The 27,071-nt window shown below is 40.6% G+C and overlaps 3 protein-coding genes and 1 long non-coding RNA gene across 6 annotated transcripts in view; 3 read left to right on the top strand and 1 right to left on the bottom strand.

Annotated features, from left to right (window-relative positions):
* The window catches only part of otud7a (OTU deubiquitinase 7A), a 41,906-nt gene extending 38,841 nt beyond the window's left edge, over nt 1–3,065 (bottom strand). Inside the window, exons 1-2 of one of the 2 annotated variants that reach the window (XM_061035396.1) lie at nt 2,921–3,048; nt 2,680–2,730 (exon numbers count right to left, since the gene is read on the bottom strand). The gene's annotated coding sequence lies outside the window, so the exon portion shown is untranslated. Of the gene's footprint in view, nt 1–2,679; nt 2,731–2,920 lie in introns of both variants that reach the window. The other variant, XM_061035395.1, reaches the window with a different exon arrangement.
* On the top strand, nt 1,435–3,212 carry LOC132972502 (uncharacterized). Its single transcript, XR_009672916.1, has 3 exons — nt 1,435–1,466; nt 1,607–2,071; nt 3,081–3,212. It is a non-coding gene; the product is annotated as an uncharacterized LOC132972502 (long non-coding RNA).
* Nucleotides 3,213–3,891: 679 nt separating this feature from the next.
* Nucleotides 3,892–18,519, top strand: LOC132972499 (proprotein convertase subtilisin/kexin type 5). Of its 2 annotated transcripts, XM_061035392.1 has the most exons (16): nt 3,892–4,379; nt 6,105–6,308; nt 6,399–6,467; nt 6,636–6,678; nt 9,766–9,911; nt 11,073–11,267; nt 12,404–12,490; nt 12,600–12,798; nt 12,906–13,129; nt 13,226–13,468; nt 13,902–14,147; nt 15,476–15,671; nt 16,299–16,504; nt 16,622–16,722; nt 17,484–17,655; nt 17,754–18,519. In XM_061035392.1, the coding sequence occupies exons 1-16, from the start codon at nt 4,202–4,204 to the stop codon at nt 18,149–18,151; spliced, it is 2,907 nt and encodes a 968-aa protein (XP_060891375.1). In that variant the 5' UTR covers nt 3,892–4,201; the 3' UTR covers nt 18,152–18,519. The 2 variants fall into 2 exon arrangements, with proteins under 2 accessions (XP_060891375.1, XP_060891376.1); XM_061035393.1 differs by lacking the exon at nt 12,404–12,490.
* A 90-nt stretch (nt 18,520–18,609) lies between these two features.
* On the top strand, nt 18,610–22,352 carry gcnt3 (glucosaminyl (N-acetyl) transferase 3, mucin type). The gene has a single exon (XM_061035394.1). It carries the CDS (start codon nt 18,908–18,910, stop codon nt 20,174–20,176), a length of 1,269 nt encoding a protein of 422 aa, XP_060891377.1. The 5' UTR covers nt 18,610–18,907; the 3' UTR covers nt 20,177–22,352.
* The last annotated feature ends 4,719 nt before the right edge of the window (nt 22,353–27,071 follow it).

The following is a 27,071-nucleotide window of genomic DNA, read 5'->3' as shown; positions in this document are numbered from 1 at the left end:
TAAATGAAAAACACAAGTTTTGTTTGTCATCAAAAGGTTGAAAAAAATACCCTGTTCTTTAAATCTTTAGGTTAAACAGGAACTTCAATAGTTTCAAAATAAAAGCCCATAATAACACACGCTGTATGGTACAGCAAAGTGCAACGGATTCAGGATTAGTGTCTTTGAGGGCCATTTAAAAAATATCATAAGTCTCTGTAGTACAGCGGTTAAATGGATGTTTTGACATATTTTGCATCAAAATATCTGGTTGAATGAAGTCAATGGTATAAGTGTGAGTTTAAGTTATGACATGTTTTCTGTTTAAGCGTCTTGATTCAACAGTTTGATCCTCAAGTAGCCTATCTGATGGCAAAAGAGACAGCTTGAGTTCATACCTGCGTTTAGAAATCAAACAGAAGCAATTATGATTCATTCTGTCGTCCACTTGTGTCTTAAAACAGTCTTCATCTCATCACTGTTAAAACGCTGTAGCTTGAGTACAACGGCTTTTCGATATCAATGAAAACAGGCAAATTCTCTTTTGGATATATCTCATTCAAAAGCGGATGGCGACCTTATGGCGTTTATGACACGTAGAGTCATGTGACAGACAGGTGTGCCTGCCTATCACAGTCAGCCGGCTTCCACATCTCACCTCAGTACCACTCAGGTTTTCTCTTTGTATCTTAAAAGTCGGATTGTCTTGCTCCAGTAACTTACAAACATGTCGAGAGGTTTAAGCCTGAGCATCATGACATCATTTCAGAAACCTAGAGGCCTATGGGCCCCCGTTCAGACTTTGGATTCAAGCCATAAATGATCAGACATTTAAACAGACAAACATTAAAAAAAAGAAAACACACACACAACCTCCGGTCTTGCAAACTCTGCCGATTCTATGTTTCACTATGAAAAAGTACATAAATCAAGCTTAAAGGGGTTTTCTGCGGTCAACTTATTACAACACTTCTATGGTGTGAAGCCTCAGCCACAGCCACCTCATTAAAAAGAGAAGCTGGAAGTTTTTCCAGCTTAATTGCACAAGCCTTAGGACCTAATCTGGCTGTGATTTGGAGGTAAATTTCATATTGCCGACTTATCAAAAACACATTTGAGAAAGAGAGGGAGAAAAGTATCTTTCCGAGATGAAGGCCGGCGTACGGACATGAGGAACAGCGGTGCAGTGACTCTGAGAAGGGGACCAGTATCCCCTCCTCCCCCCTCTCCCTTTTTTTGACGTGCGAGAGTAGCCCCTCAGACTGCCTCCTCGGCCTCTAGATGACCTCCCCTACAGACAGAACACTTAACATTGCTTCCCTACCTGTAGAGAGATGTCTGAAGAACAGGGCCCACTTCAAAGCCATGCAGTGATTGGACCATGATTACTATGGGCACTTGACTTATTTTATCTCCCCTGAAGGACTAAACTTTGGGGGGGGAATCAGGCAGGGAGACATGCATGGAGATTTAAGCCCCCTTTACAGGTAATTTCAAAATGCTTTATTGTGATTTTCTCATAAACTCTTGTGTAAAAGAATTGCTGCTGGGCCTTCTGATATAAAATATGTACAAAACTTCAAAATGCTATTTGAATAATGCAACCAGTGTTTCCCTTCATCACCAGGACAGCTTATGATCATAAGTTTTGCTGCTTCGATTTTTGAAGTCGGCTGTGGGGCAATTGGCACAGATGTTTGCGAGGGAATGTCATTTTGCATCAGTGGAGGGGCAGTTTGATAAAGCAGCGCGGCCACAGTGACATGAAAGCCCAACTGGGTTCAACAACAACCGTCATCTCTGCTCTGCTTTTCTGTAGCTAAATGCCAGTGACAGGAACAGAATTTCACTGTGGTAACTGATCAGGTGCCAAGCGCCCTCTCCCCAGTGCCCTGCTGCACCGAAGCCCTCTGTGGAGCTGGCATTGCCTGGCTTGGCCTGGCAGCCGCGCGGGGGCCCTGCTTTGTATCTCTGCCCCGTCCACTCAAGCTGTCTTCCAAAATCCGACTCGACAACTATGAACTGCCCCGTCTCCCAAGACCAAGCAGAGCATTCAGACTGGGGTAGTATGTTGGCTGAATCGAATGCAAAGGTAAACAGCAAACAACAAGTTGATTTGAAATCATCTTCCAAACCAGCAGGAGGAAACCATGGCAGAGGGGTTTCTTTTTTTTTCACTGCTGATCTACCCTGATAGATTAAAGTTCTTATTATGTAGGTTTTTCACAGTAGGGGATATGACTGTGGTTATCAAATTCCATAGCAACGAATTACAAGCCTCTCCATCTTTACAGGCAGGCATACAGGTAGATATTGTGAACCAGGCCAGCAGTAAAAGAAACGTAGCCTACATATTGGCACAGGATTTCTATTTGCAGTTATTGCAACCCTTCTTTAAACTGGTGTGATTTATTATATGAGTAAAGCCTATATGTTAGGTATTTCGTCGATATCTGGCTTAAAATACACTGTGATGATTAATATTCAATGTCTGTAAAAGAACCACAGCCTACAAGGTTTTATAGCTTCATAAGGTGATGGGCTTTGTTTTAGGTTAAGCTACCATCACAACATATAGCCTACTCTTGATTTACATTACATTGTGTGTTCCTACATCACAAAGGTCTGTGACTAAGCATACAGACTCCACACCACATCCATGTTTACAGCATTGTAGTGACACTCCGGCGTACGTCTCACCCAGAGCCGTCGATGAGATTTTGTGGCCTCGAATCATTTGTGCCTTCAAACCTAAAATTAAAAAAAAAAAAAAAAAGGTATTCGCACGGAACCTGAAGTTGAATGCATCGAGGCACGTACTCGCATAAAAGCAGGTGCACCTGTCTGCAGTGGTCGCCTATTGTGTGTTCACTATCAAATCAGCCATGACTCGCTCTGTCGCGCCGCATGTTGAGAAGATAAAAACATGTCTGTCTCTTACCGTTCTGTTTTCAGTCATTACTCCCCCATCCTAAATGTTTTCAGTCCAGACCTCTGACGAACCGTTAATTCCTATCAGGCTGTCTCACTCTCCCTCTCCCTCTCTCTCTCTGTCTCTCTCTCTCTCTCGCTCATCCCCATGTCATATTTCTCCGCTGCAGCAGAACAAAGCCACGCCTCCTCCGACAGCCGCTGCCGTGACGTCAGCCGGCGAGGAACCTTTGGTACACGCCCTCCGATGCCATGGATACACGTCCGGTCAGGAGCCGCGAGAGGGCGCTGTGCCGTAAAGAAAAACAAAATCATCATTTCAACTTGATAACACACGAACGTCTAGCCACTGGAGTGTACTGGGATTTATTAATATGATCATTTTTTTAAGGCTCAATAATTTTAAATAAAATGAGCAAAAGGAACTATAAAAATTCATAGGCTAATTTATTACAGAAATTCACCAGAAAATTAAACATATTAGTCTGATGAGCAAAACGAGTAAAAGTAGCCCAGTAGTTGATTGTTTACCTATTTCTTTTAGGGTTTTTTTTTTTTTTTTTTTAACCTAAAAAACACAATTCATCTATAAACCAGTGGGGAGATTATTTTAGCAATCACTTTGCGTTAGATGAATCTCTAATAATCCCAAAAAACCAACGGAATATTACAGTTAAATATCAATAGAAACCCTTTTAAATTGAATTGAAACTAAACTAAACCATGTCTTATAATCATGGCTTTTAATATTAAAATTCTAGAAGAAAAAAAAACTCCATAACCACAGTCGTTTCAGTAGCATATAGACGACCTACCAAGCATAGACTGTAATAAAATATAAAAATAATAAATAAATAATTTTCAGTCACGTGTGCTTTATCAAGTAGCCTACATTACATTACTACATTATGTAGGTTATGATGTGATTGAACTAATCTATCTATCTATCTATCTATCTATAGCCTATACCATAGACTGTAAATAATAAGCTGCATACATGTAGGATACATAATATATGCTACATCTATCTAAACATGGCACAGACAATATGCTCCCTCTTTTCATTCTTCCTAAATGCTAACCGCAGTCCGAGCTCATTGTCCAGTGTGTTTCACTTGAACGAACTGGTCCAGCAAGTTATTTCTGGGCTGGTGGTGTCTCAGAGCTCCATATATCGTTCAGCCAGCGCACAGGTGCTACACGGACTGACACTGCGTCCGTGGAGACAGTCCGCCTTGTCTGTGTGTCGATTCTTTTCTCACTCCCACTGAAAGTCCACGGGCTAACAGCTATGAGGTGTTCCGTCGTGTTTCTGATCTTTGTCTGCGGTGGCGGATTTATTGTGTGTAAACCCTCGTCTCCCTGTCCGAGTGGACAGTTTCTGCTGAAGAGCCAGTGTGTCCTCTGTCATCCCACCTGCTCCGAGTGCGACGGTCACGAGCTCTTTGAATGCACTACCTGTGGAGTTGGTAAGTACAATTCCCTTCACACGTTCAATATAACATGGCATACAACAGCGTTTTCAAACCAATCCATTTGTATTAAAGTCCATAGGTATTTAGTTTTAGTAATTACAAAATATGCAATGATTTAAATCCAAAAAAAGGGGGTTTCAAAATGAATGTTTCTGCTGCCCAGCGCACCAAATCAACCATCAGCTCAGCAGCCAAACACGAAATCAACGAAAGGTATAGGCTCATATGTTTCCCACAATAAGGCGATTTTTAGTAGCTGTCTATAATCAGGATTTTTCAACGAGATTTTCAAACATGGATTCTCAGATGCCTGATTAAAACATGTCCCAGACTCATTAATCCAACTGAAGGGAGGTGGAGTTTTCTTTCCTTTTCAGTTAAGCACTATTAATGGTTACCAAAGCAAAGTTGTTTGTTTTTTCAAGTCTTTTGAACTAGAGGAGGGGCATTTAGCTCTGGTTGACCATTTACTCTTGACAGACTTGGCCATACAACTTTTTTTTTTTTGTCCCTGTCCCCAAGGGCACCTTTAAAATCCGTAAGAAATGAAGGTGTGATCATTTTTCTTGTGAGTTTTCACAGCGTAATCTGATCAAGTCAGAATGGGGCCTTTGTTAATCAGAGGGAAAGAGAAGAAGAAAAAAACATCCCCTCAGGCTGCAAGTATTACTGTTTCAGTTCACTGGGTTTAACCTGCAGGACTCTTTCCTAACGCATACCTCCTTTTTGAATATATGCATTGTTTCTTCCTACAGTCGCACTCTAGCTTGAGCTTACTTTATTTCAATATGATGATTTATATTGAGTAAGTGTATACTAAAGCATACATCATTGCACATTTTGATATCTTTTTGTGTGAAAGAACATCAAAACTTTTAAGTCGGGCCCCGCTCCTTGTTCTCTGTGGTTTGTTGTCAAATGGAAGCCACATTTCCATGTACATCGTGAGGTTGAAGCAGGTGGAAAGGCAGCCGCAGCTTGCTGCCCCTTTCTCCCCCCAGGTCTCACACATCTCCTGTGCGGCACTGAGCAGAAGAGACACTGTTGTGACTCTGCTGCTTCCAGAGATGCCTCAGGTGCCACGCAGCTAGGCTAAAGTGGCAGGTGGCAGAGTATTAATCATTAGGGCTTACACAAGACTGTGTCCCTGCCCACAGCTCTGCTCTCTCATCTGCCTCTGATTGCCCTTGTTTACATAAGTTGGAGCATCATCAGTCAGAATGTCACACTGTGATCTCTGAACTGCAGTCAACATGCTGGGCTGAGGATTTATATGTCTTTAACATCCACATCTTCTGTTGTGTATTTTCTGGTTGTCTTTTTTTTTTTGTTGCATTTGTGATATTTTTTAAATCCTCTCAGGCTAATTGCCACTGATTCACTTGTTAATCAATCTGACGTCTCTCCCCATGTAATCAAACTGTTTTGATTTCCTCACTTTGTGTTAATGTTGCAATTTTGCTGTAACGAACTATCACCAAGGTGGCCTCTTGTCCTTTCATCCTGTGTAATCAACAGGCCTGTTTGGCTCTCACGCTGTATTTAATATGATAAGTTCATTGATTTTCTCTTTTAACAGAGTCCAGGTTTTTTTTTTTTTTTAGAAAAAACATTTCCTGACAGGAGTTTCACATAGCCAATGGCATCTTCACTGGAGGGGAAAGAGTAGACTTTATGTTAGCAAGTGCTCTATGTCCTCCTCCTTTTCCTCCTCCTCAGACGAAGATGGACAGGAACGTTTCCGCCACCAAGGTCGCTGTCGGACACACTGCCCCCGGGGACTCTACTCTGACAGGGGTCACTACGCCTGCCTGCCCTGCATAGCCGATTGTGAACTGTGCACTGACGGGAACATATGCGCTAAATGTCGGGAAAACTTCAAGCTCCAGAATGGAGTCTGCCAAACAGCGTCCTGTGACACGGGTAAATGTAAAGCAGAGTTTTTTTTGATTTTGCTGCGAGTTTTAAGAGGAAGACATTCAGACGTTGTTATGCTGCGTTTCTGTGTTCCAGGGCAGGTGGAGGACCCCGATACGGGAGAGTGCATTGACTGCGAGAATGGCTGCAAAACATGTTCTGTAGGTCAGTAACACACGATTACAGAATCTTTTACAACAGCCGGCTGTTCCTTCTCTTATGTAGATCTGCAGTAAAACAGTAGGGATAACAGGGCACAATGCAGCATGATATAAATTATGTTTGCGTCTACATATGAATGCTAATTAATCACCTTCTCTTGTTCGTGCACAGAAGACCCAGAGATCTGCAACAGCTGTGTTGAAGGTTACTTCCTGTGAGTTTTTTTTTTTTTTAACTATCTTCTCATAAGTGCATTTTTCTGGCCTCCCAAACGCCGATCTTTAAATGAACACATTGTCAGGTGTTGCCTTAACTACCTATTAGTACCAACACCGCAGCCGATTTTTATTTCCTCAATTGGTTGAGAAATCATTTGTTTTAGAAAATGTTGAAAAAAATCCAAAGATGTTTAGTTTACTATCATGCAAGAAAACCAGAGCATAGTCAGAATTTGAGATTTATTTATTTATTTATTTTTTTGGCTAGACAGAAAATGATTTAAAATGATAGTAGGAATAATTATGCATGGGGCTGTGATTTGTGCATGCATTTATTTTTTGTGCAGAGATTTTAAACCATGAACATTAATTATGCTTCCCAGAGATAATTAACCTCAAAATGACCTTGTAATTGTTTTACACGCCTTGCTAGATAAAGAGTTGGGTAAATTAGTTTGCAGTATATAGAGTAGCATGCATTTCCATATATTGGCTTGCAGAATTTTCCTCACTTCACAAGAAACTTAATTTCACCCGTATTCCAGTTTAAACCAGAGGATCACTTAGACAGAGTGTAACACAGGATAGAGAGCTCGAACAGACCTCCAATTGTGTACTCTCCCCCGAGTTTAGGGCCTCCAGGTATTGTGTGAGTCGAGTTACCTTCCAATCTGAACCATCCACTGTTACCTGAGCCTTGGTGTGAGCACAAGAGAGTAGCCTGCTTAACAGAGAACCTCCACAGAGTCTGTTTTTATGTCATGTGTGAGAAGGAGAGGAGAAGAGAGACGGAGAGAGCAAGTGCAAGTAGAAAGTATAGCCAGTAATATGTGTGATGTGGGCTGCATCGTCTTGACTTTACTGACAGCTCTTGTGAGTCACAGCAGAGGATGGGGTGGAAGAGAATTCATTGCTTCACTGCGCTCACCTCCTTTTATTACTGTTACATAGGTGCAGCGAGATACTCCGTCTTCTTCTGTGAAACTGCCTCTGTGACTTTTACTTTAATAGTAATGGTTTAAGTGATTTAGAATGACAGGTCGTCTTTGTTATTTCTGTGGCTGCAGCGGGCAAAAACAAATAACAGAAAACCAATAGAGCACGGGGCGATCATGAACTGCAGGAACAGCCTTACTGTGATAGATTCTGACAGTTTTTCCGAGCTTTAACAAATTCCCCTACTGAGGTTTAGTGGAAATGAAAATGTTAACATTTGACTGTCTGGAGAAACTGTGAATCTGTGAGGCCATTTTTTTGTCACATAAAATACCTCGTGTAAAAGAGCCACAGCATGATGGATGCTTGGCATTTTTCAACATTTTCTTTCCCCTCTAAGGAAATAAGTGCATCTTAACTAATAATTTGCCGCGTCCTTCTCAATAAGGGGGTTATACCACATCACGCTCGCTTGACTTTATGGACAACCAGCAGTAAAGTTTCACTGTTTCTTTACCAATTTGAGGAGTTAAAAAACAGAACAAAAGTTGCTTTGGAAATGCTGATGTGTTTCCCTGGAATGGACGGTCTAATATTTGCACAGAGGGATTCTTAAACATCCCGCAGATTCTTAAGTAGCTCACTGTTTCCAGGCTGGAGACACAGGCTGTGTCTGCATCAGCTGCTATTGTGAGTGAGCTGATGGATGCGGTGTGGCGCCTCCAGCTGTTCCTTCTCAAACAACCTCGGAATCTTAGCACCAAATCCACGGCAACGCTGCAGGAAGTGCAGCCTGGGATGTCAGTGGTCAGATTCTCCGATGTTGGGATGCCCAAAGGATGTTTTACCATAGCAGCTAGCGGCTCATAGTGTTACGTTTAAGTCATTACTTTTAGAGAGTCTGTAAAAAAAAGAAGTCAATCTTGCTTAATTTTTTTTGTGTGACATCTTTGCAACTTCATATCTCAGCTCCTTTTGGCTACTTTTTTTTAGGACATCCATCTCATGTTTAATAGCGCAGTTAGGCCCCGAAGGACTGATAGGGCAGGTTAATGACTGAAATCTTCCCAAGTCTCTAGGCCACAAATAAAACACCAATTAACTTCCTGCCTTAAGAGGAGAAAAGAATCACGATAAGCTTGATGAACAGCGGCCCACATTTTGTTTTGGTCTCTGTTTGCCGCCCCCGGTGATCTTTGACTCAGTGCACCTTTTGAAAGAGGATGGCATTGATGTCAACAATACTGTCGAGGAAATTACTAAGACTTGACTCCACACAATAAGACTCAGTTGGCTCAGATGGCTTACGTTGATGAAAGTTTATACATCAGAAGAATACTCATGAGGAGACATGGATCAACATCACACTTCTGTGCTCGTGTCTTGCTCATTCACATCTGCAGAACTTTTCGAAAGGCATCGCCTATATCCCAAAAGACATTACCATTATCAGGGTTGTGTCACATTGACCCACCTAGACTAGATTGATCTGTGACGTCAATAACACTGGAGCAGACAACAAGTCTGCCAAACATCCTGATAGCAGATATCAGGAAAAACAGTTGACACTCTCTAAGTTGTACTTGGTGTTCTAATGACAGCTGAACTCTGTCAGGTCTGACTGACGTTAGAGAACAGTGAATAAACCTAATGATCTGTACATTATAATCTAAATAACTACAGAAATTCCACCACAAATACAGCTGCAGGTGTGCTGCCGGCTGACTCAGTGCATGCTGAGACGGCCTGTAGCATTAGGTGCGTTTTCTGTTTTCTTTGGTTTTTCAGACATCACACTCATTCATGTTGACAAAAGCCGGCTGCAGCAACCTCAATCTTCACTCTCTGTAAAGCTTTGACCATGCCTTTAAATCACAATCATTTTCATCTGGTCTTTGATATTTAAAAAAGCTTTGTTCTGCGTGTTTGCATTAGAAAAATATTACAAGTTGTGTTTGTGCATAACCTGTCATAGTTTTTTTTTTTTTTACCATTTTACACTCAAAGACCAAGCCTAGTTTAAGGGAATGGTTTTCTAACATTTAAGGAAAATATATATAAAATATTCATTTTTTTAAGAATATTTCTTTTACATTTGGAGTAATTTCTTTCTCTCTCTCTTTTTTTTTTTTTTTTTTTTTTTACAGTTTCAGACACCAGTGTCGCAGGCATTGTCCCCAGAGCACTTATGAAGACAGGGGCCGGGGGGTGTGTCTTTCCTGCCCTTCACCATGCACAGACTGCATGAGTAACACACGCTGCCTTGCCTGCCAGACTGGTTACTTCCTCAATGGTGCCAGTAGCAAAGAATTCTTATTTCTATTGTGTTTACTATGACATAGAGAGTGATTCAGATAACCTTGTTTTCCCACAAGAGATTAGTAAACGTTGTGTTTCATATACTCTCAAATCACAAAGTGTGTTGGAGTAATCACTCTTTCTTATCAAGGACTAGTGATGGAGCTCTGAGTCCTCATTTGGATTGCAAATGATGTCCGTGTCAGCAAATCTGTAACATGATATATGCAAATGTAGTCTATGCAAATCATGAATAAGGATTATTTTGTTTTGTTCTTTTGTTAGTTAAAGAGTTGAGACCTAAAAACAAGGCCTGTGGCTTTTAAAGAAGATTAGAGGAGACTAGGGCTGTGTACCAATATGGTAACAAAAACATTGCCTTTTAAGTGAAGGTTCATTTGATACCCTTTGTTTTCCTTACTGTATTCAATATCCAACATGGTTCTAGTAAGTATTCAGTTGTGAAAATATCCTCCTCCTCTCCTCATTCAAATATCATTAAAAACTTTACAATAAATTAAAATGTTGTTAATTTAAAAAACTTGCTTACTCCATCAGATCTGTAATGCTTTCCATCACTACAGACTGTATATTTTATAGCTGCATGTGAGCCACTCACACACTGTAATAAACAAAAGAATGTTTGCATTGGCAGGTTGCAAGCTTCTTCTTCTTTCTTTTTTAAAAACTCTGAACCTAAAGGATTAAAGGAAGGGTTTTTTTTGTTTTTTTTTACCTTTATCTGTTTGAACAACATCTGGTGCATTGTCAATACCTCAAAGGTCCCAAATAACGATACCAAGCCCAAAAAGTGACCACAAAAAAAAAAAGAACATGTCCGGGTAGATAGTTAAAAGGCGTGCGGTTGTACATTGCGTCAGACAGGATTAAACATGACATAAGATCCTTTGTGAAAAGATCGAGGTCATTGTGTGGTGCCTGGGAAGTTCTGGAGAGAGAGATGGGCAGACAGAGGAAGAGGATTTTAAAAGTTGTCAATACAAGCAGATCTGACATCAGAGCTCCAAGTTAAAATAAAAAATAAAAACGTTCTAAAAATAGATACTTGTTTCGGGGATGTGCCAACAACAAATGTAAGTAAAACTTAAACCTTTCAATAATAACACTCCCTCCCCATGCTGCTCTCCCCTTTCAGGTTTTGAGTGTTTCAAACAGTGTCCACAGCAAACCTACAGTGACTCCAGTGGGTGGCGCTGCCAGCTTTGCCACAGCTCATGCCAGACATGCCATGGCCCTCGATCAACAGACTGTGACCTTTGCCGTGGTGGAAACTCTCCCCTTCATGGGCAGTGTCCTCTGGTGAACTGCCCATTGGGACAGTATTATGACGGTAAGTGGAAAAAAACATTCTTAAGCTTTAAATCTAGGTTATTTTTCTCAGACTTTCTTTTTAGATACAGGTTACTTTCTAGGCTGGTTAGTTCTATGTGATTTGTTCCAGCATGGTAACATGGTATGTTATTGTTTAATTTCCCGGTGGAAGTAATTGCTTCTCTCCTCCTGCGAGGTCAGAGCAGAGATCAGTACATTGTCCCCCGCTATTTGGACGAATTCAGCGTCTTGCTCAAGGACACTTCAGCATGGTGGATGGCTTCTGCTGAGACAGGGGCTTGATCCCCGCCGAAGGCCCTCTAAGTTGAAGGACGGTCTCCTGCTCACTGTGTCACCCTGCTGCACATATACTGCATCACCTTTCACTCGAGAGGCGTTTTAGTGCAGCTATTTCAAAAGGCTCCTCGTCATCGCGCACAGGGCTCTTCACCTGCTTCTCCTTTGTCGTCTGAGTCAACAGCATTCTCCACTGTCATCAACAAAATAGGGCGAACAGGCCAATCATTTACATTTCTGCCTCGGTGCTTTGATCATTTACATTCTTGTGTGGCTCGGCATGTCTGATGTTCATTGTCAGGATTGCTTTGTCAGTTAGCCAAGTATTTTTCTGAACCACTTCCTGAACAAAAATGTTAAGTTATTTTGCTACCTTAGATGTTGTGTTGCATTGCAGGAATTAATTTGTTTTTTTTATTTTCAGTGTATTTTATATTGTAACACATAGCATTAGTCATATACTGCTTTGAATAGAGATTGTACCAATTATAACCAGCTATCATGAATCAGTCACTTCTACATTTTTTTCCTTTTCAGTGTCAGCAGTAAGCCATAGTAAAAAAGTCTGACATCATTATTTCATCCACTTTCAGTGTCTAAATGAGTCTAAATGATGTTCAACTGTATAGATTCAGACATGAGCAGGTCTTATGTTTGAAGGTTTTATATCCAAATCAAAATACTCAATTTCACATCATTAACAGTTATAACTTACTACGGTTCCCTCTAGTGGTCAAAGTATGTAAAACAGAGAAAAACACAACACAGATTGTGATATTTCTTTTAACTGTGACATTTTCTAATTGTATGAAATAAGGTTACCCTGTTCTTCATATTAATTATGTAAAATAATTACAGGTCATTATGGTGAATGTCACACATGTAATGCATCCTGTAAGACCTGCTTTGGCCCACAAGCACTGGATTGTTCATCATGTTTCAAAGGTACAAATATGACTTCCTTTTTGTTATGGCAATATATTGAAAAAAATGTAGCTAAATTCTAACTCTGTGTGTGTGTGTGTGTGTGTGCGTGTGCGCGCGTGTATTTCAGGATACTTCCTGGACCAGGACAGTTCCTGTGTAGTGCAGTGTCCGTCCGGCTCCTATGCAAACTCGGCCACTCAGTTGTGTGAGGACTGCTCTCCAAACTGTGAGGCCTGTGTGGACACCAGCGACAACTGCATAAGCTGTTCCAAAGGCAGCTACAAACTCTTTCTCCACCAGGGGCGCTGCTGGTCTAATTGCCCCGAGTAAGCACCCAGACAAATCTAATGATTAGACTGAAGAACGGATTGGTTTGTGTGTGTCTTTAATGTATTTTTCCTTTGTCTCAAATGTCTTCTGACTTTGCTTTCAGAGGTTTCTTCGAGGCACCAGAGGGCTCATGTGAAGCCTGTGATGCCTCCTGTCTGACATGTGATGGCATCAAGTCCCAGTGTCTGTCCTGCGCTGATGGTCACTACTTAGAGGGCGGCATGTGCAGACTCAACTGTTCACTGCGGACATACCCCGCCGATGATGGTACCTGCAGACGCTGTCAACCACACTGTGACGTTTGCACAGACGACAGGACCTGCTTCAGTAAGTTTAGATGGATTACATTCCAAGTGGATGAGATTTTTAAATGTATTGGAAAGACACCAACAACTCAACCAACCCTTCATTGTGTCATTTCAGAATGCACTTTCCTCTACATGATGCTTAACGGTGTGTGTAAGGCTAGTTGTCCCATGGGCTATTACGAGGACATGGAGGAAGGCCGCTGTGGTCAGTGCCACCCTACCTGTGGCAGCTGCTCAGGGCCCCTGCTGGACGACTGTGAAACCTGCTCAACATTCAGCCCTAAACTCTACAAGGGTGCATGCGCCAAAGACTGCCCCACTGGTACTTACTATGAAACTGAAGCGCTGGAATGTCAAGGTGAGCATCAGATGTGGCTGTGCCTAGGGTGACTTAAATTTCTGATCATGTACTACCCGGTGCCCTCTTTTTGAATTTTTTAAACATACCTGATGCAAAGGAGCATCTCACCAATGGAAAAAAAACATGTTTAAATAGTCTTTAGCTTGTTTTCTTAGGCTGTAGAAAGAGCTTTCCATGTCTCTTTATGGACAAGAATAAAATGAAGAATTGTTAAACAACACAAAACCATGGCGAGGATGTTGGAGCCTTTTTTTAACATATAGCCATAACATACAAAACGATTGTAATATTGCTAAATCCACATTTTATAACAGTGTCACCACCACGTTTATCTGTCAGGTTTTGTGAAAATAAAATACACTATTATCTCTTGCGCATCGTGGTCGGGATAGGACTGTTTCAGGGTGTGATTTGTTTTCACTCTGTGCAGAATGCCACCAGACGTGTAAGAGCTGCTTCGGCCCAGAAGCTAACCAGTGCACCCAGTGCGAGAAGGGACTTGTGCTGGATCCAAACACATTGTTGTGTGGCGTGACGGGTGACACGGACTGCCCAACAAGAACCTACCTACATGAAGACCAGTTCACCTGCATGGGCTGTCACCGACACTGTTACTCCTGTGAGGGGCCGGGCAGCGATGAGTGCCAGACCTGTGCCACACCCCAGTACCTTCATAGTGAGCATTTCACGATCACTGTTCAGATGTTTATGATTAACTTATTAAGAACTTAAACTCTTAAGTTTCGTTTAACACACAATGAAACACAGACACATCTCATAAACACTCCGAGACAACACTCATGAAAAGTTATTAAATAAGCCATGAATATGATGCCACAGATGTAGGCCTGCATCGTGTACAATTCTAAATCATGATATCTTGAAGGTAATAATTAAAGACCCTGATAATGTGCTTTCACAGACCTCTTCTTACAATAGATTTGATTCTTAGTTAAATATGGATAGCTTTTAAAAACTTCCCTTTTATTCATACCTAATTTTAAAATTAATATTTTGCTGCTACTTAATAAGGGGTCAATTTTTATTACCTTCTGAAGCACTTTAAAACATCACAAGATACTGACCATAATTAAGAATGACCTCAACCCTTCTTCTCATATATATATATATATATATATATATATATGTTGTTATAGCAGATTTTTTAAAAAGTCCATTCATAACAAAGCAACATAATCTTTTTTTTAAAGTCTTCTCTTCTTAAATCTTCTCACTTTGAAGCAATAGTGGAAGTTAATAAAATACAACAGTGAGAAAGCTTCCGGATAGGTTAGTGATAGAAGAACTCCTAATCGAACTCCTGAATTATTTTTCTACAGTTTCAGAAAAGGAGCGTTATGGGAACATTTGATGTATATTTTTTTATATTCCGTTTCGAGAAAAAGTTAAGTTACTGAGATACTTGGGAGATTATAATCCTTGGCAACATCAGGATTCAAAACAGTTCTGATTCTTGATTCTTTTGATTCAAATAGGATTTTTTATTAACGTTTCATAATTTCATTCATTAGATCAGCATCATTTATTGATTTCAATCTGGAAAGTGCACATTAATGAACATAAACATGTTAATATGTTAGAACATAGCAAAAGGGCTTATTTCCATCTGTAGTCCCCCACGTTGAATATTTTTTATTGAACAGAAGTAGGTGTGTGTTTGATATTTAAAAAATTAAGTTGAACTACAAGATGACTCTTGTGAGCAATATCTGTGCGCTACTTTTGCTTTTGCCAGCATTACATTTTTGTTTCTTTCATTAGCTAATGCTATGACAAAATAGATTTTTGTCTATTTAATTGAACTTGTGCATCAATTAAGAATCTAAGAAGATAAAATAACACAATGCGAAAGGATTTTTTTTTGTAACCTCCACTTTCAGTTCAGGGACAAATAATGTGTCCAGATTGAATCAAATGAAGTGAAAGAGGAGGGCTGAGTGGTGGTGAATTGAAACGTTTTGTCTGTGCTGTACTATGTTCCAGACAGAACCTGTGTGAGTGAGTGTCCTGCTGGCACGTACAACACGAGGCAGGAGGCGGACGGCACAGAGCTGGGATTCTGTTTACCTTGTGACCACGCCTGCTCCACCTGCACCGGAGCATCGTCTAAAGATTGCCTCACCTGTTCTCCGGGATATCTGCATCTCCTTCAGCTCTGTGTCACACATTGTCCCACTGGGTACAAGGGCGAAATCTATCTTACGCTAATCATTTCCATAGTTGTGTCATTTCTATTGCAACAGAGAAACTTCACATGTCAATCATTTTAATTCTTATTTTTTAACAGAAATATTACTAATTCATGTTAGTTCAAGGGTTGTGGATTCAGCAAATTGTAAAGATTTTGTTTTTGTTTTGTACTGATTTACTTGTTTTTTACTTTAAAGAGGTAGATTAACAGAGTTTAAATTATGTAATAATGTTTGCAAGATTAAAGGTGCACTATGTAGATTTGGTAGTGAAATTTGAAAGTTGGAGAAGTGAAACACTTCTATGCTATCTGAATTTAATACACAAACTTTACTCGAAGAAAAAAATGGGTCTCTGGAACACTGCTTGGAGCTAAAAAGCTACCAGGAGAGTTACTGTTTCACTGTTACAGACCCTCCACCACAACTTCTTGTTTTTTTTTTTATCTTCAAACAGTTTTCTAGGGACCAAATGTTCCTCTGAGGACAGTTTGTGTATAGAGTTATGAACATATACAACAGAATCTGTCAATTTCTCCAGTTTACCAAAACTACATAGTGCACCTTTAACACAATCTTCATACTTTTGAACATTGCTCATTTTTGTGTTTCATCAGGTATTACAGAGAGGGCTCGCGCTGTGAGAGATGTGACCACTCCTGTGAGACGTGTACAGGACCGGGGCCTGAGTCATGCAGGGCTTGTCCACTTCCTCTTCTGGATCTACAAGGGACCAAGCTGTGTGTTGAGCGCTGTCCACATCGCTTTTATCTTCTTAATGACATGTGCAAACAATGTCACACCAGTTGCCAGACATGCACAGGTGATAAAGGAGTCATTGTTGGTAAACTGAACAATATCCAAAATGAAGCTGAATCAATATTTGACTTTCATTTTTCATTCTGGATAAGTGGTCATTTAAATCAATGTGTGTTTGCAGATGCCTCGCCTCAGAGCTGCGTGACATGCGACTGGGGTAGCACTCTAAAACACAAAGTCTGCTATCCTAGGTGTGAGGAGGGGCGGTACTTTTCTCAAGAGGTGTGTTCTTTTATCTAACTTTAAGTTTCGTTTAACACACATTGAATCACAGACACATCCCATAAACACTCCGAGACAACACTGGGGTAGCACTCTAAAACACAAAGTCTGCTATCCTAGGTGTGAGGAGGGGCGGTACTTTTCTCAAGAGGTGTGTTCTTTTATCTAACTTTAAGTTTCGTTTAACACACATTGAATCACAGACACATCCCATAAACACTCCGAGACAACACTGGGGTAGCACTCTAAAACACAAAGTCTGCTATCCTAGGTGTGAGGAGGGGCTAATACTTTTCTCAAGAGGTGTGTTCTTTTATCTAACTTTAAGTTTCGTTTAACACACATTGAATCACAGACACATCCCATAAACACTCCGAGACAACGCTCATTAAAAGTTATTAAATAAGCCATGAATATGATGCCACAGATGTAGGCCTGCATCGTGTACAATTCTATGTCATGATATCTTGAAGGTAATAATTAAAGACCCTGATAATGTGCTTTCACAGACCTCTTCTTACAATAGATTTGATTCTTAGTTAAATATGGATAGCTTTTAAAAACTTCCCTTTTATTCATTAATTTTAAAATTAATATTTTGCTGCTACATATTAAGGGGTAAATTTTTATTACCTTCTGAAGCACTTTAAAACATCACAAGATACTGACCATAATTAAGAATGACCTCAACCCTTCTTCTCAGTCAAACTTTATTTTATTCACCCGGTATAAATATATATGTTTATACATTCATAATTTAGGAAACCTGTGAGCCGTGTGACAGCTCGTGTAGGCATTGCAATGGCCCCAGACCTGACCAGTGTCTGACTTGTCATCGAGATTCTGCTCTGCATGCTGTGGAAAACCGCTGCGCGCGCTGCTGTCGGGCCGAGGGGAACAGCACCGACTGCTGTGTTTGTGACAGCCGTTCAGGTAGAGACCCTGCCTATCGAAGGAAACATAGGATGTTTTGAATATACACATCTAACAAAAGTCTGTTTTTCGTTTTTTTTTGTTTTTTTTTCCCCCAGCACTATGTTTGGAGGCCCCCCAGCCCAAGTCTGGAGACGATGAGGCATCAGACCTAAATATGTCATCCAGAGCTCTAAAGCACACCACGGCTGCTTTGCCTGTCGCCCTGCTGCTAGCACTGGGGTTAGCTCTGGCTGTGTTTGCTTTGGTGAAGGCCCAAGCGAAGAAAAGGTTCTGCTGGAGTCAGAGCTACGAGAGACTGAGTGGCAGCTCCAGCATCAACATGCCCCATGGCGTGCCAGAGCCGGACAGCGGAGACGAGGTGGACGTGGTGTACACCAGCAGAAATGGATCAGTGTATCGGCGCTACAGCTTTATCCATGAGCAGGATGCCGAGGCAGACCGGGATACTGATGATGATGATGATGATGAGGGAACTTGTCTTAATTCATCGTAGATACATCATAACTATCTTTGTTATGTGGATGCTTACAATATCAAGACTGCCAAGTGAATTCAAAATAATTAAATGTTTAGGAGGGAATGTAGTGGTATTTTACTTTTTGAATTCTGGTGTTTATTTTGTTCTACAAAGTGCCTGTTTCTTTACAATGTACATTTTTAGATGAGGCATATGTGAAAAAAAAAGAGAAATACATTCATAAGTGTATATATATAAGTAGCATTAATGACATTTACTTTCTTTTTTTTTACTAGCTATTAAAGAGATATTTGTTCAAAAGTGATATGTTAATGTAAGATAACTTAGATCTGCATTTGATGTTGTAAATATAAATGATTAAAATAAACACTTTTTCTATCCGATGCACTCACTGCACTTTGATTAATGGCATTCCTGGCCATCCTATTAATTTTTTTAAATCCCTCACATGGTCTCAGCTTCAGCAACAGACTGTGGATTTGCCAACATTTTGTGTTCCTTGTAACTTAAGTAAAAGGTCATTCAACCATCCTTGTTTGTTGTGAAGGCGTTGTGTGATCTGATGGTCACCTGAAGCCTTAGCAAATACAGAATTCATGCCTATCAACACATTAGATGAGATAAGATCCGACCAGTCAAATTCTTTTTACAACGTCCTGGAAATGATGAATCATTAAGTGGCCGTTCAACACATAAAACACAGCAGCGTCTCCGCATTTGGTTAAACTGTAACCTGCACTCACCAGTGCGGTACTCGCTTCAAGCAGGGACATGGCTTTTCATAGAATTTTGAGGGGCCAAATGTTCTTAAGAAGCCTCACTCTCATCTTCATGGGACTATTGTTTTCTGTGATCCTGTGGGAAACCAGCTCTAACAGAAAGTCACTGTCTGATCTCAGGATACCACAAGAGTTCTCTCGTGACCTTCGTAGCTGCATGGCTATCATAAGTGGAGCTACAGCGGGCAGGAAAAGGGAATTGGAGGAACTTCTCGCATCCAGGAAAAGACCTACTCCGATATCTGAGGACTTCTACCTCAATGTGACAAAAGATTGTGAAGCTTATGTTGAAAAAAGAGGCTTTATTGCGGTGCCCCTCAGTGAAGAGGAGAGGGATTTTCCCATTGCCTACTCGATGGTGATCCATGAGAAGATTGAGATGTTTGAGCGACTTCTAAGAGCTGTTTACACTCCTCAGAACATCTACTGTGTGCACGTGGACCAGAAATCCCCACAAGAATTTCAAAAGGCTGCAGAGGCTATTGTTTCCTGCTTTCCTAATGTGCTTTTAGCCAGCAAGTCAGAGAGAGTAGTGTATGCCTCATGGTCCAGAGTGCAGGCTGACTTGAACTGCATGAAAGATCTGCTAGACTCGCACATCCAGTGGAGGTACATGCTGAACACCTGCGGGACAGACTTCCCCATCAAAACCAACAGAGAGATGATCCAGGCACTGAAAGCCATGAATGGGAGAAACAGCATGGAGTCTGAGGTCACCAGTGACAGCAAGGCCGGCCGATGGATGTACCATCACAATGTCACCGGCAATGTTCAACGAACAAATGTGAGGAAAAGTCCCCCTCCTATCAGAAGCCCCATGTTCACAGGGAACGCTTATTTTGTGGTCACAAGAGAATTTGTGAAACATGTGATGCAGGACAGAGAAGTTCAAGAGCTCATGGAGTGGGAGAAAGACACATACAGCCCTGATGAACACCTATGGGCAACCCTGCAGAGGATGCCGTCTGTCCCTGGATCAGTGCCCACCAACAGGAAGTATGACACGTCAGACATGCTCACCCTGGCTCGTGTGGTGAAGTGGGGCTATCTAGCAGGAGACGTAAGAAGTGGAGCTCCGTACGAGCATTGCACTGGAGAGTACAGGAGATCCGTTTGTGTTTACGGGGCTGGAGACCTCCAGTGGCTCCTAACAAACCCGCATCTCCTTGCTAATAAGTTTGATCCTGAGGTAGACGATGTTGCTATTCGATGTTTGGAGTCAGTTCTGCGCTTCAAGGCTTACGGAATAATTCAAGGTTAACAGAATAATGTTACACCATTTTGTAAAGCTTATAATCATTTTTGAAATTAAATGTAAATAAGTAATTAATTTAAATAATATTGTAGAACATAAATATTGTCTTCAAACTTAATTTAAAAATTATATTTTTTGAACTGTTAAATCACTTAGTTATGTTCTGTTGAATATCTGTCTTTGTGAAGGTAATAGCAGACCTCTAAATGTATTTTGTCATTTGTTTTTGTAGAGCTTTTTGATGTCAATGAAATCTGAATTTATTGTGCCATCTAGTGGAGTCTAAGCGTAAAAGATGGATTCAGGTCGATTGTGTCAGTTTTGCCAAACACACTGAAAATGTAATCTGAACATAATTTAGTTTATGCTGCCATAAATGTATCTCCGTTTTGTTACCACCGCAAAACTGGCACTTGTTCAAATAAAACTGCGGTCACGCCAGACGCTCCTCGCTTTTACATGGTGAAGTGATCTGCCCCTATATTTAAAGTGCCCACGTATTCTGATCTTTATGGTAAATGCTCCGGACTCCAGAGCGAGCAGGAGTAACAGACAGAGAGAGAGCGATGACGTCAAGTGCTAAATGCCTAGGTCTTACCATAAAAATGAGATACACGTGTATGAAACGGGAGCAAACAGAATACTGTACAGGGAATAGCTTCGGAGGTCGGGGAAGTTAGTGTGAGAATAATTCTGCGAGTCTGGGATAACTTCCGTTTTTCAATATAAGGTGTTTTTACTGTGTACTTTTTGAGAAATCCACTGTCAAAGTCCCTTATAAATCACTATAATGAGTCTTTTTTATGACTTTAATGTCTTGTAAAAACAAATTCTTCCATAAGTACACCATGATTCTGATATGGTTGGACTTAGTACTTCTTAGACTACATGCATGGGTACTATGAAGTACTTTTACTGTGTACTTTTTGAGAAATCCACCGTCAAAGTCCCTTACACAGCACAGCTCTCTGCAGTGTTTTGAATGTGACAGTACCAATTTGATACGCTGTGACAGCTACACGTAATATTTTGCAATAAACACACATACAAGCATCAAATCAAATATTAATAATATTTCACGAATAAAAAATTACTATTGAATTTCTTTTACATTTATTATAAACATTTACATTTTCGTAGAACACGCATATGAAATTACAAAGACTATGAACACCAACAACTATATACATCTATCTTTTTTCTTCAAATTTGAACGAATACAAATATTAACAAAGATTTAAATAAACAAAAAATACAGCCATCAAATTAAAAATATGAGATATGTTTTGTCCCAAGCGCTCACATGTCTTTATTTGGTAAGAACACATGACATTTTTAAGTGTTTTATTTTCTGCCCTAACTGGGCACAATCCCAATTGTTCACCCTTGCATGTTGGAGTTGTTGTTCATACATGGCTAGGCACTGCTCATGGTACCATCTTTGGCATGTGTCACACTGTTTCTGTAAAATAAAATGTGCAAACCTTTATGAACTTGTCAGGAATAGAGAATCTTGTGGAATAGAGAAACATTTCTATAGGCAGGGCAATATATAGACATAATCCACTACATTAGTCTTTGTAAAAGTTTGCAGCATGTTTGCAATAAAATCCAACTCCCATAATGTAATTGTATTATCTACTCAACAACTGAGCTCCTATCTCCCAAGAGAAGACTTAATTCTAATATCATTATTGAGCATATGCATTTATTTTTTAATTTGTGGGGGGAATGATGAAGAAGAGGTTGGTTTTTGAAAGAGTGCAATCTCTGGTAACACATGACAGCTTCTTTTTCTTGATTTTGTAAAAATCCTTGTAATTTCAAGCATTCTTTTTTTTTCCATATGTGCCATAAACTTGCTTACTTTCTATATCTTTGAATTATTTAAAAATATTTTGTCAAAGTATCAAGGGGTTGAGGCTGGACTGAATTTCATTGTGTAGTGATCTGCAATGACAATAAAGGATCCATCCATCTATAACTAACAAAGACCTTGGCCCTCCAAATCCTTCATAAATACTGAACGAGAGGTCTCGTCCTTAACTATTCGAAAATGAATGATTTTAGAATAGCAGAATTTAATGTGTTTGACTCTTTTGAGCATGTGTATTCTAAAAGGTATGATTTTTTTATGACATTGCTTATGTTTATGATACGTTAAAGGAAGAATATGCGACTTTTTGATCCAGTAGATGTCGCCCTTGAGCACCAGCATGAAACCAAAACAACTCGAGCTGCATTGTTGTGTTAGTGTGACTGATACACCTTTTGTGCTTTGGTGTCAACTTGTGTTACTGACTTCTTTTTAGGCCTCACAATTTGAGTCACAAGACCGGTTTTACTTTGAGCATCACCATTCCTCTTTGGTGGGATAAAATCCCCTGCATTTGGATTCAGTTGACTGATTCTCTGGGCATCCATCTTTTCAAGATATGAATTCATTCCGTCAGATCCTTTTGCAGTGCCATTTCCATGACACAACTTCTTCTTTCCATCAGACAGTTTTGAAGAACCACACCTCGATCCTGTTTCCAGCACATGAAGCCTTGCGTTTGCTGCAGCCATCTTGGTCTGCAGAGCCAACAGTTCCCGTTCCCTTCTGGCTTCCGCTTCTTTAGCTTCCAATGCATGTTTCTGTTTTTAATGCAGAAAGGTACTCATTAAGAGATGCTTTGTTTGCTTGTGCCTTTAATCTTGCAGATGTGGTAGATGACCTTTTAGATGTGTGAGAGGATGTTTTAACAGATGGTATATTTGCAAGCACTGTCATCAGGGTTAATACTATCATCACTTTGACCGTCATCATCAACAACATGCTTATCAACATCACCCTTGACATTGTCTGGCTCAGTGGGTTCATTTTGATTGCACACATGACTGAGACTGTCCAATCTCAGATAACCACCCTTTTGTATCATTTAGGAAAGGATCAAACACTTCAATTTGTTCAAGAAAATATTTCATCCATTTCATCATGTGGCAAATCCAAACACAGGAAAGATTCATGTATTTCTTTTACCTCCTCTCAACATTTAATGAACGTGTCCAAATGAGACTGTACACTCTATGCATTTTCAGCGTATTTCATCAACTCAGACATTAGTTTCATTGTCCTTTTGGCCTGTTTACATTTTAAAGACTGTTTTTCCTGGCAGGTTTGCACATACAACGCCAAGCCTTTTGCAGTGAACTTAGCTTGGGGGGAGATCAGTCCCTTTGTCTGCGTCATTTTGCGCATTTTTCGGTTCATCAGCCATGATTCTCTTTGTTTCATAAATCAATCACTCTATTCGTTTGGAGATACTGGTGTGAATGCTTGTGCTTGTGACAAAGTTACGCCTCCGCGTCGGAGATTCTTTATGAATGAATGACGTAGCGATAGTAGCCTGGTCCTCGTTTACGCATCAAACTCCCATCCCGTTTCCGTTTAATTGAAACAATTAGTCCACCACTCCAATAGTTGTAGAACTGCTTTCCAATACAGACTTGAGTAATCTTTACATACCAATGTAGTCGGGTGGCGTGTGCGTTGTCTCGAGTAGGCCACCCCACGCTGGCGTTCTTTCAACTCAGCATTGAAAAATATTGAGCTAAAAAAGGCTTTCTGATCCAGTTGGCTGTGTTCGCTTAAAAGGGAAGGTTTTTTTTCTTTGTGTAGTGGCGATATCTATTGTCTATAAATAACAAAAATTCCAAACAAATTATAAACTGAAAACAAACTCATAATAAAGCCACTGAGTCACCTAGAGGTCGAGTCTTACGCAGGATATATTAATAAGTCCATTGTCCAGATGATGATTGAAGGTTTTAGGGTGGTTTATTATATTTTATCCAGAGACATCAAGCAGGCAACAAACAACAAAAAATGCTGCTGTCTCTTTTGCCCTGTCATCCTGGTAAAAAAACATTAACCCATTAGGTGCCTACCTGAGTCTCACCTGGCTACCTGGCTATATAGACACACCCATGTACAGACTCCACCCTTATGCCCCACGTAGCAAAATAAACAAATGGAAATAAGTCATAAATGTAAACAATAATAATCAAAATACCCCGAACATAATCTAATATTCAAATGTATCCCCAAAATATCCCAAAATAAGAATACAGACTTTCACTTAATTTAGGAACAGTGAATAGCTGTAATAATCGTAAATCCAACAACTCATCCTGCTCTCACGGGCAGCCGGCAACAGCTGATCGGCCGGCATTCTTACAGTTAGTCACCGCAGTAATGGAACCCACCACAAAATGTCTGCGTCGACAAATCGGCCGTTGGCATCGGTGTATACCTGTGAAAATTGGAGAATATCAGACAAAGTATATGAGATGTAGTACAGTGTCTTTCCAGTATGGGGCGCTATGTCAGTGGCCCAATTGTATTAGGTTAGATGTGAGCAGGCCAGTACTGAGATCATTCAAGAGAAATTTGAATAAAATATGAAATTTTATATGGGAGGTAGTACTTAGTCCTTGCAGTAGGGGGCGCTTTGGTTGAAGTTGACTATTGTTATGTCAATGTGTTCAGAGGCCAACCCTGATCATACATGTGAAATTTCAATCAGATCAGACAAAGTATATAGGATGTAGTACGTACTCCTTGCAGTAGGGGGCGCTGTGGTTAAACTTTATTATTGTTTTGTCATTGTGTCCAGAGGCCAACCCTGAACATACCTGGGAAATTTTAAGCAGATCCAAGAAAGTATGTATGATGTAGTACGTACTCCTTGCAGTAGGGGGCGCTGTGGTTAAACTTTATTATTGTGTCACTGTGTTGAAGAGGCTTTTTTGTAGGTTTTGTCATGTTGGAAATGCATAGTAAAATTCAGAATTGTAGGTTCAACGTGCTGCGGGGGCTGAATGTTTGAAATATTGTAGGGGGCGCCACTGAGCCATTAAGCCACGCCCACTCACTTAAACGGTATAAAATGTTTGACTTTACTACCAGGATTATATGTATGAAGTTTCGGGACAGTACGACTATGTTGAGCCCGTGAAAAAACTACTTCTTGTTTGATGGCGAGCGACGCGTCCGTAGGCGACAGCGTTGGACGTAGGCATTTGACCTTAAAAGTATTGTATGGCCAAGGTGTTAGCATGGTCCACACCAATTTTGAGGGGAAAATGAGCTACCGTGTAGCAATGGCTAATGCTAATTGAGAAGCAGTAACTTCCTGTTGTCAACAGGTGGCGCTGTGACTAATTAAAAAATGTAAATCATGGATGTGTTCAGGGCGGGTCCCGTATCATACATGAGAAATGTTAATATGATTGGACACTAGATGGCAGAGATATAAGTATTTACTTTTTTGGCAACTTGCCAAAACACTCAAAAAACTTAAAACACACGCCACGGCCACACCCTTTGACGAAATAACGTGCGGAGCACAACGAGATATGCTGAGCCTGTCTAGAACGCACTGACACTGAGTTTGCGCTGATCGGATGAGCGCCCTCGGACAAGTGCGTTCAAATAGGAAGGCTGAAATCGGCGATTTTGGGCCATTATCGTGAAATTCAACTTTAATTTGTGGACTTCCCGTCGGGTTTTTTTGAAACGCTGCAAGAGGATTTTTAGTCCGTCCTGACAAGCTTAATATGCGTACCAATTTTCGTGAGTGTACGTGAAAAAACCCTTTATGGGGAGGCCATTTTGAAAATGTCAAGGGGGCGCCACTGAGCCATTTTCCCGAACTCTGTTTACGAAACTACCAAAATTTTCACGAGACCTGATGACCATGGAAAGTTTGCTGAGTTTCCGGGCACGTTCAGGCCCTCAAAAGTGGCCGCAAAGAGGCGGACTAAGAATGAGAAGAATAATCGCTAGGGTTTCAAGATGGTCCTCGCACGGTTCGTGCTCGGGCCCTAATTAATGAATAATAAACAGCTCTGGCGGCTGATTTCAAATCATTGTTGGAGGCTCTGGCGTCCACACTGGACAGCATTCACTGCACAGTCACAGAGCACGGTCAGCGCATCAGTTCCCTGCTGCGTCCCTCCGGGTCTGCCACTTTAACTTCCAGTGACTGGTCGTTTGAGCTGCTAATATTTACAATACTGAAGATTACAAGATGAAGAGAGGAGTGATAATCTAAAAGAGGAGTAAGACAGTATGCTCTTTTTATCTACATTCACCGAGCTCAGTTTACTTCATGTTCAAATCTAATCTGACTGAGGAGAGTACCTGAATTTGTTTTTGCTTCAAGGTAAAATAAAGAGTTTTAAAATGAAAAAAGTTCCTCTCTGTCTTAATCCCTTGCTGTTCTGTAAAATTTGCCTAAAACACTTAACACTGGAAACACTTTAACACCCGGCCGTCAGAACCGAACCGTGACCAGAAAACCGAGGTACGTATTGAACCGTGTGCTGACTGTATTGTGTCATCCCTAGTGATCAACCATTTAAAACATTTGTGTGTGTGTGTGTGTGTGAGAGGAAGGACTGTGACACGTAACGTAGCGGAGGCTGTGCCTGACAACAAACACGTTTTAAAAAGCCTGGCTATAGGTTATCCCCTCTCAGGGTTGCTATTTAACACTTCTTTAGAAAAATAGAAATAGAAAGATAAACGTGCTTCCTAAATTTTTACATATTTCTCAATGTGAACCTGTCTTCATTCTGAAACATTTTTTCTACTCACTTGATAGCTCAGTTTCTTAGTTTATTTGGAACAAACCAGAATCTAAAAAACATACTTTACAGAAAAATAAAGATATGGGTGGGTTAGCCTTACCTAACTTTTTATTTTATTATTGGGCTGCAAATGTCTGAACTTTATGGTACTGGTGCCGCGGTAACAACCAACCCCCGCCATGGCTTCAGGTTGAGGAGTCTTGTGTGGTTCTTCTTCACTAACTTCCCTCTTCCACTGACATCACCATCATTGATTTACTCAAAC

This window comes from Labrus mixtus, chromosome 4 (assembly GCF_963584025.1).
Source record: "Labrus mixtus chromosome 4, fLabMix1.1, whole genome shotgun sequence".
NCBI lineage: Eukaryota > Metazoa > Chordata > Actinopteri > Labriformes > Labridae > Labrus > Labrus mixtus.
Note: the sequence above shows the minus strand (reverse complement) of the source record. Positions and strands in the feature narration are given on the sequence as shown.